Source organism: Myotis davidii, unplaced genomic scaffold, assembly GCF_000327345.1.
Source record: "Myotis davidii unplaced genomic scaffold, ASM32734v1 scaffold299, whole genome shotgun sequence".
Lineage (NCBI taxonomy): Eukaryota > Metazoa > Chordata > Mammalia > Chiroptera > Vespertilionidae > Myotis > Myotis davidii.
In genome coordinates this window covers 9375251-9390210 of record NW_006293088.1, presented here as the reverse complement: position 1 = coordinate 9390210, position 14960 = coordinate 9375251, and the positions used below count along the sequence as shown (strand labels likewise).

The window sequence follows — 14960 nt, the reverse complement described above, 5'->3', positions numbered from 1 at the left end:
CCGCCCCCCCCCATGGCTGGGGAGTTCCCACATGCGCCACGGGCCTGGCACAACCAGGAGGCTCCTTCCCGGAGTCCCTGCCTCTTGCTTCAGAGGCCACAGCTGGCTGAGCCCAGCGGCCCCTGCTCACGGCCTCCCCACCTCCTCACAACCCCGCCCCGCTACGGGCGTCACCCTGCAGGAGCCAGGCAGACCTCGGGCCGGGACATGGAACCGGGGCCTGGGGAAAGGGGTGCTCTCTCCAGCCAGCAAGTCCTCAGGGAACGTGAGTGGGCGTTGCTGTGCCTGAGTGTCTGGGGCACCAGCAGGCACCGGCGGGCGGACGAGCCCAAGGAGCCCCAAGACAAAAGACCACCCAGGACCGAGGTCCGGCTGAACAGCAGCTTTATTAGTGAGGCTGGAGTCCTGACAGACCGCACTGCGTGGAATGCTCCCCAGCGCCTGGGAGTGTGGGCCGGACGATGCTGTGAGGACAACAACGGGATATATAAATAAAGCTTTGGTGTACATTCGGGAAGGCAGGTTAACACTGCGGGACAAACACTGCACACAACACCAGCTCTCAACGGGAAGTGGGTTTTGGCCAAGGGGGTCACTTCTGAGTGGTGGGGTGCTGGGGCTGCTCCGAGCCCAGCAGGGGAGGAGGCATCTAGGGCTGCGGGTCCACCTGGCCCTGCCGCTTCGCCTTCATCTGCAGGTACCGCCCTTTGCCTTCCTCAAAGCGCTTCTTCTCGTCCTCGGTCTCGGGCTGCGGATCACACACAGAAACAGGCAGGTGAGAGACACACGGAGCCCGGGGCGTGGGCCTGCCCAGCTCCCCTGGCCGCCTGGGACCTCCCGGGCACCCAGCGAGGCCTGTCTGCCAGCCATGCCGCCTCGAAGGGCCAGGGTGCCTCCAGGGCAGAGCTCTGCAGAGGGGACGCCAGGAGAGAAGACAACTGGGAACGCCTAACCGTGGGCACCCCCACATCACCATTCACACAGTGAACCCCACACCTGGTGCCTCTTGGTAATGAACTTCAGCTGGAGATGCTGCTGATAGGAGCCATGGAGGGAGGGCCCAGAGCAGAGAGTGAGAAGTGAAAGAGGGGCCCTGCTGGGGCCCCATGTTTACTCCATCCCTAGGATGCCAGCTGCTGGCAGTCTTGGCCCCAAAGGACAGTGGGGACAGACACTGTGGCCATGTGGCCTTGAGAGGCCGTTTCATTGCACTGGAGCAGCCCGTCTGCTTTGTGGGCACGGATGCCCAGGAGGTGGCACCTCGGTCTGCGTCACCCTTCGTCTCTCCTTCCTCTGAGTAACTTGAGAAGCAGGGCCCCATACTGAGGGGGCGGAGCCAACTGCCCAGGCTCATGCCTGCTGACCTGGGGGAGGATGACCGGCGCCCCCTTTCATTCAGAAGTGGCCCGGCTGCTCACTGTGTGGCCCCTGGGCGGCGGCCCACCTCCTGTGGCTCAGGCTGGGACTTAGGATTGAAGAGCCGCGCGCGGGTTCCCCTGGGAAGACACTTCCTGGTGACACTCGTGTCTGAAAGCCGCCTTTCACCACAATGACACGCCGGCGGCTATTTTCAGGCGCGAGGGTTTAAGACAAATGGCGTATTGAAAAGAGTGATCCCCGTGGACAAGGGGGAGGACGCCGCGTCAGGCTGGACCAAGCATTCCCGTCTCCTCAGAAACCGGCTCCCCAGGTCACCAGGGGGGAACCTTCAGAGCTGGCGCCTGGAGCCAATGAGCCCTGATATTTAACGGATGAGGGGCGAGCGCCTGCAGCTCTGGGGCCACCCGAGTCTCAGGAGCACGCGTGGAAATGGTGGCTTCCCCAGGCCCTTTCCTGCAGGTCCTCCGGCTGCTCTGGCTGACTTTTAAATATAAATAAATATATAGATGTTTTTATTGATTTTAGGGAGAAGGCGGGGGGGGGAGAAGCCCTTTTACAAGTTAGTGAGTGAAAACACCGGTGGTGTTGTTTTTAATATGTTTTATTGTATTTACTTTTTTTTATTTTTTTAGAGAGAGGGGAAGGTGGAGGGATAGAGAGATAGAAACATCATTGATCAGCTGCCTCCTGCAGGTCCCCTACTGGGGATCAAGCCTGCAACCTGGGCATGTGCCCTGACTGGGAATTGAACCGTGACCTCCTGGTTCATAGATTGACGCTCAACCACTGAGCCATGCGGTTGGGCTGACTCAGTTCTAAGGAGCATCCAGGTATGCGATGCGCTGGTCTGAGGACCACTTAGGGTCGCGGGCCCTGCCCCCCTCATCCAACCCTGTCCCACATGGGGAACAGCTGACGTGGCCAAGAATGCAAGGTCAAGGCCACCAAGCTAGGAAGGAAGGGTTATCCCCTGCCCGGTGGCACCTGCGTGTGTCGCTTCGGAAACGTGGCTCCCATCCCCCACAGCAGCCAGAGGCAGGGCTCACAGAGCAGCGTGGCTGGCCCTTGCTCGGGGGGAGAGGGGGCTGCAGCGAAAGCTTCCTGCCTGCTGCGCAGAGGACCCCACTGTGGGCCACGCATGTGGTCCCGGGGCTGGTGGGGGGTGGGGTGCTGGAGCACATGCTAGGGGTGCTCCTGCGGGCCCAGCCCCGGTGCGGTGCGTGGGTTCTGGCACAGGCTGGGTCCCGCTGGTGAGTCCCATCCCCGGGGCCGGAAAGAGCGCAAGAGGCTTGGGAAGAAGAGCACTTCTCCAACGCATGAGCGTGTGCCCGGCTGCTGGGCACGGCAGCGGGACAGGGCACGGCAGCGGGACAGGGCACGGCGCCGGACTCCTGCCAAGCCCTGCAGCCAGGCCCTGCCTGACGTGAGGGGCTGTTTCCCCAGCCCACGGGTTTTCCTGGCAACTGGGAGGCGTGGCATTCCAGCAAGGAACTGGATCCCCAAGTTCCCGGGTCACCAGCCAGGTGCTCTTGTGGCTCCAGGGAGCTGGGAGGGGCTCAGGGTGGGTGGCAAATGGCCCTGTGGAGCTGATGTCATGAGCTTAGGAGCCGTCACCAGGGGTGCCCTGGATGGCGGGCAGGAGTCACCCATCGGAGGCGGGCTCCTCGGGGGCAGGCAGCTGGCACTGGGCTGAGGAAGGGCTGCTGGGCCAGGAGAACCCAGGGGCCACCTCACTCTCTGCAGCCATCCCTCTGTCCACCTGCCCATCGTCCGTCTGCCCACGCAGTCCACTTTGGTTCTTTCCCTGAGGACATCTGTCACTCAGGCACGTGTGTCCCCAACTCTGGACGGGACATGGAGCCGTCCTGAGGGTCTGTGGCCAAATGGGCTTGGGCACCTGCATGCTGATGGCCCCTTACAATGAACACGGCCTCTGGGTCAAGGTTCTGAAAATCCTGAAGATAAACCTGCTTAACTTTGTTTAATCCGCTTTCCCAACCTGACCTGGCCAGGGACCCCTCTCCTAAGGAACCCTTCTTGGGAAGTGCTCCCCACACACTCCACCATCAGCCGGCCGAGTGGGCCCTCAAAGGTGGCCTCACCCGCCCTGGGAGATGCCTGGACAGGCAGCGGCAGGCTCTGCTAGCCTCCCGAACTGGGTCACTTCTCACACAGGCCAGCAGGGCAAGGCCAGGACCACCTGGGACCCCACACACCAGACCTTCCTGGGGTGGCCTATGAAGAGGGTGGCCTCTTCATTCTGCCCCAGCCTAGCCCCCCCCAGGGCCAGCACGGGGAGACCACCAGCCTCCCCTACTTTCCTCTTCTGTAAAATGGGCCCGTGTCCACCCCACAGGTTGCCGTGAGGACCAAAGTCCTCCTAGCTGTCCCTGTTTGACACCAGTAGTTAAAACTCAATGCAGCCCTGGCTGGTGTGGCTCAGTGGACAGAGCGTTGGCCTGTGGACTGAAGGGTCCCGGGTTCTATTCCTGTCAAGGGCACATGCCCGGGTTGTGGGCTTGATCCCCAATAGGGGGTGTACAGGAGGCAGCCGATCCATGATTCTATCTCATCATTGATATTTCTCTCTCTCTCTCCCCCTCTCCCTTCCTCTCTGAAATCCATAAAAAACAAACAAAAGCACACCTCAATGCAAATGGCAGACTGCACGGTGTGTGAGTCTCTAGTAAAGCTGTTCTGAACCACGGCCCGTCGGAGGCCAGAGCGCGCTCCTCAGTTACAGAGTCAGAGGGAAGGTTCGGGGGCGGTGCCCCACCCCACCCCAGCAGAGAGGCCACCCGGGGGAGGGAATGCTCGCTCCGTAAAACCAAGCACCACTGCCTCCCTCCCCGTGTCCCCCACAGGCAGGCGCCACCCCTGTGTGCGCAGGCACCGGACCCGCCTCGGAGAGCAGATCTAACTGGGCAGGCTATGCACCCGCAGGGAGGGCCGGCTCTTCTATGGGGATCTGGGTCCCATGCCTGACCAGGAGGAGCTCTTGGGGCAGTCCCGGGGAGGGGCAGCCGCATGGCCCCAGGACGAAGCACAGCAGGGGGGCGCGAGGGGCAGGTGCTGGGGGTTCCCGGGAAGGCCCTGACCCAGGGCCCCAGGGTCCTGTCAACAGGAAATGGCAGAGGCAGGGCCCATAGGGAAACGAGCCCCCGGGCGGCGTGCCAAGCCGTTCCCCGTCTATAAGGGGAGAAGAGTGCCCCACCCCGTCCGTGCGGACCGAGGACCAGGGAGAGCGCCCACGCGCCCCCAACGGGAGGCTTCAGCATGCGGGGGCCCCCCCACCCTTCCCGGAAACGGTCAGTGATCTGCCACTGGGGTGACCTCAGGAGACCCAGGGTCCTGGGGGTCTCCCCGCACACGAGGAACGCTGGTCCTGCAGCTGCCGCGAGCAGGAAGGCCCAAGCCCAGGCCGCGGCCCCCGCCCAGTCCACCAGGGAGGCTAAGCCAATGACAACAGTCCTGCCCGAGAGACCCTGACCTTCGCCGTGCTTGGCGCCAGCTGCACAGACACCGCCCGCCCTGGACGATGTGATCTGAGATTTGCTTCCAATGAGCCCGGGTGGGGAGGCGGGCCGCGGGCCCCGTGTTGATGACAACACAGTTCTCTCTTCTCTTCATTTTTGCGTGTAGGTGAATCCCTACAGTTCGTAGGGGAGGAAAGTCCACTAGACCCGTGGTCGGCAAACTGTGGCTCACGAGCCACATGCGGCTCTTTGGCCCCTTGAGTGTGGCTCTTCCTAAGCCTTAGGAGTCCCCTAATTAAGTTAATAACAATGTACCTACCTGTATAGTTTAAGTTTAAAAAATTTGGCTCTCAAAAGAAATTTCAATCGTTGTACTGTTGACATTTGGCTCTGTTGACTAATGAGTTTGCCGACCACGGGACTAGACCATGAGGGCAGATGCAGCCCTAGAAAGCCTGGCCCGGCCCTGGCCCCGGCAGAGGACATAAACTGGGGGCTGGGGAGCGTTCCCATGGGAGCGTGTGTCTGTAAGCAGGGGCGGCACATTGCGGGTCTGGGGGTGAGCGAGGGCCCCGTTGCCCATCGGGGCTGTGCACCTGCAGGGTGGGCACCTCGCTCGTCTGCCCTCGTCCCACCTGCTCCTGAAGCCCGCTCCCCACCAGACCACCCCAGCCGACTGGGCCACTTGCCCTCAGCACACAGGCCGCCCAGGGTGTCAGGACGTGAACCCAAGGCTCTGGATGCTTCTCACTGGAGGAGGGGCAGGCAATTCCTGTCTGTGCTGCTGGTGCCAAACACGGCGAGTCCTCGTGTCCGCCCCGTGGGAGGAGATGTGGCCCCAGCGCCAGGCCCACAGCTGCTCAGACACGACCCGACGCCCAGTGCTGTGCAGCCAGCCCATCAGCCAGGATCCACCCTCAGACAGGACCAGCGCCTCTAGTGATGGGCGTGGAGCCAGCTGGCCGTGGCCCAGCCGGACACTGCAGGGCCTGGAGGAGGGACCGGGGCTGGATGTTGCTGGCCTGAGGGCATCAAGCCCACCCCACAGCACTGCTGCCCCCTGGTGCTGACAGCCCGCCTCGGGCCCCCTGGGAGGTATCTGGCCAGGGCAGTTCATGGAGATGGCCGAGGCAGGCAGTCGATCCCAGGGAAACGGAAGCAAGCACAGGGGGCGGCACTCAGCCTCCAGGGCGTCAACAGTCCGCCTGCCAAGTGCCTAGGAGGGGCCCCCACTCCCGCTGGGTGTGGAGCTGACAGCGACACATGGCTCCCCGAACACACCCGACCCACGGCCCAGCTGCCACCTCCTCGCAGCCGCAGCCGCAGCCGGCTCCCTCCATCCGGCAGAGTAAATACATACACAGTTGCTGGTTGTTGCTGTTTTTAAAGGCTCCTCGTGGGAAAGGAAATCACTGTTTCCAGTGCCTGAAGCTGAAGGGGGAGGGCGGGGACCAGTCACTCCGACAGTCACCCCGACAGTCCGAGCAGGTCCACAGCGTGGGGGTCCGTGCACATGCCGGGGAGAAGAGGGGACGCAAAGGGGACACCAGCAGCTCAGGGCGTGGCGACCCCAGTCACCATGGCACAGGCCCAGGAAGCTGCCTGCTGCTGGAGGGGCAGCGAGGGTGGCGAGGACACAGGCTCTGGGTCCCAGGACATGGCTGGGTGCCTCAGGGGTGCCGCCCCCTTCCCAGGCCAGCTGCTCCCACTGTGAAGTGGGGACTCGAGGTGACACGCGAGGTGCTTCCTCTCTGTGTGTGCAGTGTGGCGCTCCTGGCTCCAGCACAGCTCAGCCTGGGAGGAGGAGGCTCTGAGGTCACCTTAAGGGGAAGAGCCTTTGGTGCCTCACGCCCCCCACAGGGACAGGAGGGTGGGGGGACCCCAGGGCAGCGGGAGAAAGCGCCCTGGCCCAGCTCAGGGACCCCCACGGCCGCAGGGCCCTCGGCTGCCTCTCCCCTTCCCTCACACTCTTCCTGCAGCCCAGCCGCTGCTCCGGCTCCTCCCACGTGTGGGGTGGGCGAGGCCTGTGGCTCCCTGAGCCTAACAGTGCAAACCAAACGTTCCCCCTTCCATCCTCTGTTCGTTGAGAACACGTCGGAACTTGGCGCAGTGGGTCAGTGGCTGGTCCACCCGTGGCGAACCGATCGCGCGTCCTTTAGTGACTAGTGGTGTCCGGTGCCAAGAGGGTCCCCAGCGGTGACAACTCCCCGAGAGCCGGACGCAGGCCTTGCGGTTAGACAGCCACGCGGCGCACCCTCCCTGGTGCTCAGGATGGAGACACGGGGGTCATGGGACAAGCACGCAGGCGATTAAGGAGTCTTCAGCCTGGTGAGGGCACAGTGCGTGGCCGGCAGGGATGAGCTCGGCCCCACAGGCTCACAGTGGGCATGGCCCCGAGGTGCCTGCCTCCTGGATCCTGGACTCCTTTGAGAGCGCTACCCACGGGCGGTGGCGTTGGCCCCCGTGCACTGGCTCTGCCTCATCGGTCTTCCTTGCCCTCTGTCCGAGGCCAGCACATGCCTGGACACGGTGGGGGTGTGGGGGGAGCACTTGCTGAATGGATAATGATCGAAGAATGAAGTCCAAAGCAGGAAAGCCTTCACTCCAAATCCAAACTGGTGTGTTCGTGTCGATTCAGACCCGGCGGCTGTGCTCAGTGGACACACGTTCAGGTTCACTGTCCCCGCTCCCAGAGGTGGCATCACTGGCGCCGGGCCGCTGAGCGCTGTTCTCCACGTGGGGGCAGCCCTGCCCCTGCCCCCCAGGTTTTCACGTTCTGGAGAAATCAAATTAGCAAGGCGGGGCGGGGAGCTGAAGGCATGGGAGCAGCAAGAAGCCGCCACGGGGTGCAGGGCCTCCCAGTGTTCAGCGAGAGGGGTCACTGGGGGGCCGGGCTGGCGGGCGGGTGGCTGCTGACGTGGATCGGTGGTTTTCAGAGCGCTGGCTGTGCCGTGTGAGCTGTCAGGACCAGCGGACCCTCAAAGGACATCTGCAGAGTGGACACGCTCAGCTGTGTAAGGGGGAGTCCGGGCTCCCAGCAGAGCAGTGGGAGAGCGGCTGGTGGGGGTGCGGCTCTCACCCGCGCTCCCTGTGGCCCACACACCCCGGCACCGGGGGAGGCGGGACGCAGGCCACTGGACGTGTGGAGCACCAACCATCCAGCTGGCGGAGCAGCTTCAGGGTTCCGGCATTTTCCCACCACAAGGCAGATTTGTGCTGAGCATCCAAACCCAGGAAGACATGGCGGTCAAGGAGCCTCAGGACCCTTCCGGTCCGACTCCCCGCGCTCGGAGCAGGAGGGGCGGGCGCAGCTTCCCTCGCTAACAGGCTCCCCACGCCAGGAGCAGACCCATCCGTCCTCCGTCAGTCCTGCCGGCCCAGCCTGTCTGTCTGAGCCTATTCAGTGAGGGAGCCATCACATGTCACTCCGCCACACGGGTCCAGGACGCTGCCCGGCTGCCCGAGGCATGCTGAGCGATCAGGCCCGCTCACTGCGGCATTTGATTCCATCGTGATCCAGGAAGCTGCTGTTTTCTAAAACCCACGTCCTCCACCAGCTTGAGAAGGGTTCTGGGCTCCTCCAATGCCAAGGGCAGGAGCGAGCCCTCCCATGTCCACGCTGCCTCCGCACACCAGGCCAGGACGCGGCACCTCGCCCGTGCACGTCTCCTGGGACCCTCAGCAGCAGCCACAGCTGGACCAGGGACGGCACTTGCTGCGGCTCCAACACAGACACCACTGGGTCCTCAGGCTCCCGGGGACACAAGGCCCCGCCCCTGGGCTGACAGAAGATCACTCACCGGCGGTGCCCGGGTCCCAGGGAGCCACCGGGTGGCTTCCCCATGTCCCTGTGCACGGCCACTTGCAGCCCGGATCAGAGGTCTGCGGCTTGACCCCACCCAAGGTCAGAGGGCACGGCCACAGGGAAGCCTGTACAGGGAGGCAGGGCGGCGGGGCCTGGCCTGGGTCAGAGGGCAGCCTGGCTCCTGGCCCTGCGTCTGCATCTCCTAATAATTAGCCTGGGAAGTGCCTGCAGCTGCAGGGAGCGCCGCCCTCGCCTCCCCAGCATAAAATATGCACCAGGAACACTCCAAACAGCACCACCGCCTCCGTGTCAGCGGCCCTGGGGATGGAGCTAAAAATAGGCGGGAGCTTGAAGAATTGCTGACAGGGGGAGGCTGGCGCGCACAGGCCCGGAGCACACGTGTGCTGAGACAGACGACCCTCACGGCAGCCCCTGGAGGGGACCCCTCCTCCCCACAGAAGCTATTTTTACCAGCACCAGCACACCCCAGGCCCCTCAGTGAAGAATCAAAATGGCCTTTAATTGGTGAGAAACCACAGCCTGATGGACACAATGCCAGGGGCAGGAGGCTGTGGTCACCGTGGTGCTGGCCCCTGAAACCTGAGGCTTCGGTCACCTTCCTTCAAGCAGGTGTCGCTCCCCATCCCCTTCAGCCTCCCCACCGTGCCCAGCACCTCCTCCACCCACAGGCCCGGGGAGCCCTGTCCAGGTCATCCACAGAGGGCCCCTGACCACAGGCTGCTCCTGGGGCGCCGAGGCCCCCTCCCAGAGCGCACAGACTGCCGAGCCTCCTGGCGGTGGCACTGGCTTCCCTGCCAGCTGAGTTCTGGGGTGTGTTGGGGAGCAGTCGTGGCGGCTGCCGGACCTGGGCGAGTGCACCCTGTTCTTGGCAAGTACTGCAGACCTGGTTAGAGGACCTGTCCATCATTCACTCGGCTGGAGCCTTTCCAAAAGGAAGACATCACTACCCCTTGGCCATCTGGTCTTTCGCCCATTTGGGGACCCTGGTCACTGGGGGCGCAGGTGCCTGCCTGCCCCTCTCCAGCCCTCGAGTCTGTGCTCCTTCCACCCAGACGGCTCCCTGTCCCCCCACTCCAGGCCCGACCGGAGTGCACTCTCCTCACCTCCTTACTGAAGTTGCAAGTGCTCCCCGCAAAACACGGGGCCCCCACCTCCTGCTTTCCCTTTGCCCCCCTGTCACGCTCTATTCTCCCCACGTGGTGACTCCCCTCTCCCTCGTAGGGCGCACGCTCTACCGAGGAGGTCCGAGGAAAGACAGTGAGGAGCCCCTGATATAAACCAGCTCATGGGCCCCTCCCCACCCTGTGGCCCACGGGAAGCACTGCCTGAGATCACAGAGCAGGACCCATGGGCCTGACACCAGGGGCAGGTCCACTGAGGGAGGGAGGCTGGGGATGGAGGGACCTGCGGCTGCCGCTCTGACTGTCGGGGAGGGAACAAGCCTGCGATGCTCCCAGACAGTCCCTGGCCCCGCTCTGCGCCACAGTCCTGCCCAGGGCTGGGCCGGGCCGGATACTAAACTGATGCGCGCGCACTAGTCCACGACGGGAAGGCCTCACCCAGAGCAGCGAGGGAAGAGTGGGAGGAGCTGGCTCTGTGCCCACCTGCACGAAGGCGTGCAGGCAGCAGAGCACGTGCAAAGGCCCTGGGGCTGGAGGAGTTTGGGGCTGAGGCCGGCCGGGCTGGACCCAGGCCCAGGGCAGTTCAGGTGGGAGAGGGGACGAATCTGATTTTTCTTAACAACCTCGATGGCTGCAGTGTAGAGCCGGATGGACAGCAGCAGGGGGAGGAGGCTCAGGGCTGAGCAGGACCCAGCAGCAGGGACAGGGCCTGCGGACACTGGGGTGGGCCGAGTAGGAGAGAGGAGCCAGCCAGGTTCCCATCGCATGAGGGGTGGACACAAGCAGTGGAATTTTCCTCGGGGAGATAATGGCCTCAGTGTGGGGTAAATCGGGTGTGAGATGCCTGCAGAGGCCCCGTGGAGAGACAGAGCTGGCAAAGTCGAGGTGGGAAGGGCACAGGCGGGACCTGTTGGAGCCTCATGCTTAGGGGGACTGTGGGGTGGCCCAGTGAGTCATTCCAAAGGCAGGGAGAGGCCAGCGAGGTGCAGACGGAGAGCGTCCTGGGATGTGGCCACCCTGCTGGAGCCAGAGGCTGAGGACTGAGAGAAAGAGGTCAGGGACCCCCGAGTGTGGCGGGACGTTAGCACACAGGATGGAGATGCTGGGGGCAGCCTTGCTCACAGTAGGGCGCATGCATTTCTCAGAGAGCTCCCACTAAGCGCCAAGCCTGTCCCAGGCCTAGTGACCTGTTAGGAGCAAACCCGTCCCAGGCCTTAGGAGGCTCGGTCCGGGCTGGGGAGACGGACTATCAGCCAGCGACCCGCTACCCTAAGCCCCGCGGCGGCCAGGCTCCAGAGGAAGCAGGGCAGGTGTGAGAGGAGAGGGAGACGGGCACGTGGATGGGGTGTCCTCTGAGGAGGTGACTGGTGGCTCCAGGGGTGGGAGGGGGGAGCAGGCTGGGTGGGCAGCAGGAGCTTGGACTTTAGGCGACATGCACCAGACCCAGGGGCTCTCAGCAGGGAAGGGACCAGATGAAACAGCTGAGAGCCGCCACCTGGTGCTGAGGAAGGAGGGTGTGGGCAGGAGGCTGTGGCGGCCCCGGTGCCACCAGGACGGGCAGGGGAGGGCGTGAGGGGTGGAGCCTGGGAAGTCTCCGGGACTGAGCCCTGGGACCTCCGGTGTGCACAGCTGGCAGGGCTGGGAGTTGTCAGGGGAGGAAGTCATTAGGGCTTTGTTTACAGATAAACCCCCTTGAGCCCCCGCCCTCCCCATCGGGCCACAGCAGCCTCCGCATTGCGCTCATCTGAAGCCTCAGCTGAGAAGCCGCCGTGGCCAGTGACCCACTGGGGGCAGCGACCCACAGGGTCGGCCAGACTTTCCATCAGCACAGTGCACCGCAGACCCCTCAGAGGAGAATCAAAGGTGGCCTCTCCTTGGTGGGAAACCACAGCCTGGACGGACACATCCAGCTCCGCCTGTCTCTCCTGTGCACCCAGGCCGAGCCCAGCCAGGTGCCGAGGCAGCGCAGGGTCGGGGGTCCTCCCTCCAGCACCTGCGCAGGGCAGGAGCCCTTGGCACGGAGCTCACCCCTGAGAGAAGCCCAGGGAGCAACGCGGGGGCACTCACCACGAGCTGGGGCACTGGCAGCGACCTGCCCTCCTGGCTCAGGGACACGTAGGTGAAGAAGGCACTGGCCGCCCGGTAGCGCGGCTGCGTGTTGTCCACCACGGGGTCGGCGTCCACCAGGACCTCGATCTCCATGGACTTATTGCTCGTGAAGGTCATGCGCCCCGAGATGGTGATGACATAGCCTGCGGAGCGGGACAGCGGGTTAGGAGGGCGAGGCGGGGGTGGGGGGGCACAGGATCAGCGGGACGGAGGACGCTAAGACACCGGGTTAGGCAGCACAGGCCACTCTAATCACTAGGACGTTCACACGGCAAACCATTAGTACCCACGCACGTCCATCTCCTCGCGACAGGCAGACTCGTCTCATTCATGGAAGAAGTTAGTGGCATCTTGGGCCCTCCCCGAGGCCACCACGCTGGGAGTGGCAGTGTGTGCGGGGGCGGGGGTATGCCTCCTCACTCCTGCCCCTCAGGGCAAGCCCCACCCACCTGCAGGCAGCCCTGGGGAGCTGGCTCCGTCCGGACGGCTAAGGCCCAGTCTGCAACCTGCACTGTCCATGCTGTGGCCTGTGTGCCCACCGGAGCCACAGAGCTGCTCCCCACACTGCTCTGAGCACCACCAAGGAAGCGCTTTCACGTCCCCCCGCAACCAGCTCCCTGGCTGCCATGTCCCAGGTGCCGGTCTGAAGGGCTCGTGCCATCGGGTCGGGCCAAGCCGCCACACTGACCGGGGTCCTGCATCCCTGAGCACTGCCTGCACTTCAGCCCCAGCACACGGCCACCCGCGTCCAGGCAGGACCTGCGGCCCCTCCTCTGAGCAGGGACATCTGCCTCCTGAGACCCTGTCCTGGTCAGAGGCCTGGCGCTCACCACCTCCCCGCGGTCTCCCTTGTGGAGGATGACGAAGTCTAACGTCACATGTCCCCACCCGACCGACCCCTCCAGACTTCCCACGCCTGGGGTCACGAGCTCCCCCCTGGCAGTCGCTGCTGGGCCTCTCTCTGCCCCTCGCCTCCAGGTCACGAGCTCTTCCCTCCACCGAATCCCTCCACCTCACGGAGCAGCCCCCGTGGGGACGGCACGGAAGGGCAGGTGCTGAGCCGCGCGCCTGGCGGTGGGAAGCGAGAGGCGCTGGCACAGCCACGACCACCCGATGGGCTGTTCAGGACCACGCGGAGCACTAACCCTTGGGCTTCCGTGCCTCCATATGTGGCCGTACCCGCCCCCTCCCCCATGGCCTCACTCTGGCCCGGCTCAAGGAAATGCCTGCCAAGGCCGGCCACACGGCTGGGACCTGCTCCCCGAAAGCAGTGCTGGCTGCGGGGACCCTCAGTGCCCCTGGGAGCCTGTGTCCCAGCTCCAGGCATGTTCAAAGACCCCAGAAGACAGACAGGTCGGGCAGCATGGCGACTGTTAGGGGAGTGAGCAGGCTACAAGCGGAGCAGTTATTCCAGGTTATAAAGTTCCAGAATGTTCCATGCCACATTTAACTGCATACTTACAGGGAGCTCTGCGGGTGGGGCACAGCCATTTCTGGGGGAAGGAAGGCCACTGGTCAATGACGGTGGCATTACAGGGGACAGTCACACACAAGCATCCAGGGCACACCTGGGTCGCTCCTGGTGATGGCCGGACGGACTGGTCAGCCAGGCCCGGCCCCCAAGGCCCCGCCCGAGTCCCCAGCTCCTGCAGCCAGACCCGCACCAGAGCCTGGGGCTTCTCGAGGGACAAGGCCCCATCTCCCCCCGAAAGAGGAGGAGGCTGGAGGCTGGTGCTGAGTGTTCTCCGACTTTCAGGAGGGACGCGATTCTGTCCTGTAAGGGGCGCCTCCGGCAGCCACGGGTCTCGTGACAGCCGCGGGGACGCTGACCCCCGGCGCCCCGCGCAGGCATGGAGGATGGACCCGTGAGGCTGCGCTCATCGCCCGCGAGGCTGACACCCAGGCCGAGGGCGGATGTCGGCCATGTTCACACCTGGTGGTGAGAAGGCCCCAGATCCGCACAGGCCCGTCTCGCTGGGCGGGTGAGGGCACGTCGCACCCAGCCCTTAGCACGCCTGGCGCCGGCGGTGAGCGGGGTCAGGTGAGAGCCAGGCCGCGGGGTCGGTGGCTGCGCCTGAACCCTCGCCAGTTCTGTCTCTAAATCACTGCTGAGCTGCCGCAGCGCACGGCCCGGCGCCTGGCAGTGCCCACCCGCTCCCCCAGCAGACGGGCAGACTCAGCAGGATGCCAGGGTTTGGAAAAACAAATAGAATAATGAAAAACTGCTCTGGCCAGGACTGCAAAGTCGCCAAATATTTCAAACTTTGCGAGCAGCTCGCGTTTAAGCGCCAAACGCCGTGGCTGTGCCCGTTCTTAGAGGCGTGGAACCCGTGCGGACGCTGGTGTTTCTGACGTGACACACCCACGGCCCTTTCTAGAAGGTGCCTCGTTTCCCACAGTCAGTCTCCACAAGAAAACTTTGGCTCCAAACCATCCCAACACAGGGACCGGTCTTCTCCCTCGCCTGTTCTCCACGGCTGCCTTGGCATGGTCACTTCTCAGTCAAAAAATATTCAGAAACGGAGCAAGTGACCCGTGGGAGCGCCGGCCGAGGCCTCCGCCCGTGGAATTGGACACAAACGCACAATCCTGTGTCGGAGGCGGCGCGGCCAGCGCTGAGCCCTCCCCCGGGCGTGACTGTGGACAGAGCCGTGGCGCGCTTTTCTCCGCCGCGGTCCCCAGGGCACCGGAGCCACCGCACAGGGCGGGCGCCATGGGCCGTCGTGGTTCCCCTGTGGAGCCTGAAGCCCCTCGTGGTCCTGTCCCCGGGAGTCGCTCTAGAGAGAGAGCGGCATGGCATCCTTCCCCGAGTTCCCACGCTGTCCCCGGGGCCATGGAGGGCGAGCAAGGACAAGACTCGCGTGTTTGGGACAGTTCCCTTTTCCCGAAGCCCGAGCGCACGGTCAGCAGCTTAACTCGCTCTCGATGCCGCCAGGGCGGGGAGGAGGCCCTCTGCCCTCCGTCGCCCGCGCTGGTGCTCGGGGCCCGGTGCCTGCAGGGGGAGCACCCCGGGGCCTGGGCGGGGAGGAGGCCCTCTGCCCTCCGTCG

General features: G+C 64.3%; 1 protein-coding gene across 2 annotated transcripts in view; it reads right to left on the bottom strand.

The window, feature by feature from the left end:
* Positions 1–367: 367 nt before the first annotated feature.
* ACOT7 (acyl-CoA thioesterase 7) overlaps positions 368–14960 on the bottom strand; it is a 73150-nt gene continuing 58557 nt past the window's right edge. For both annotated transcript variants that reach the window (XM_006766760.2, XM_006766761.2), the window contains 2 exons: positions 11871–12055; positions 368–748 (listed from right to left, as the gene is read on the bottom strand). In XM_006766760.2, the coding sequence (XP_006766823.1) occupies positions 650–748; positions 11871–12055 (284 nt within the window). In that variant the 3' untranslated portion in view covers positions 368–649. The remainder of the gene's footprint in view (positions 749–11870; positions 12056–14960) is intronic.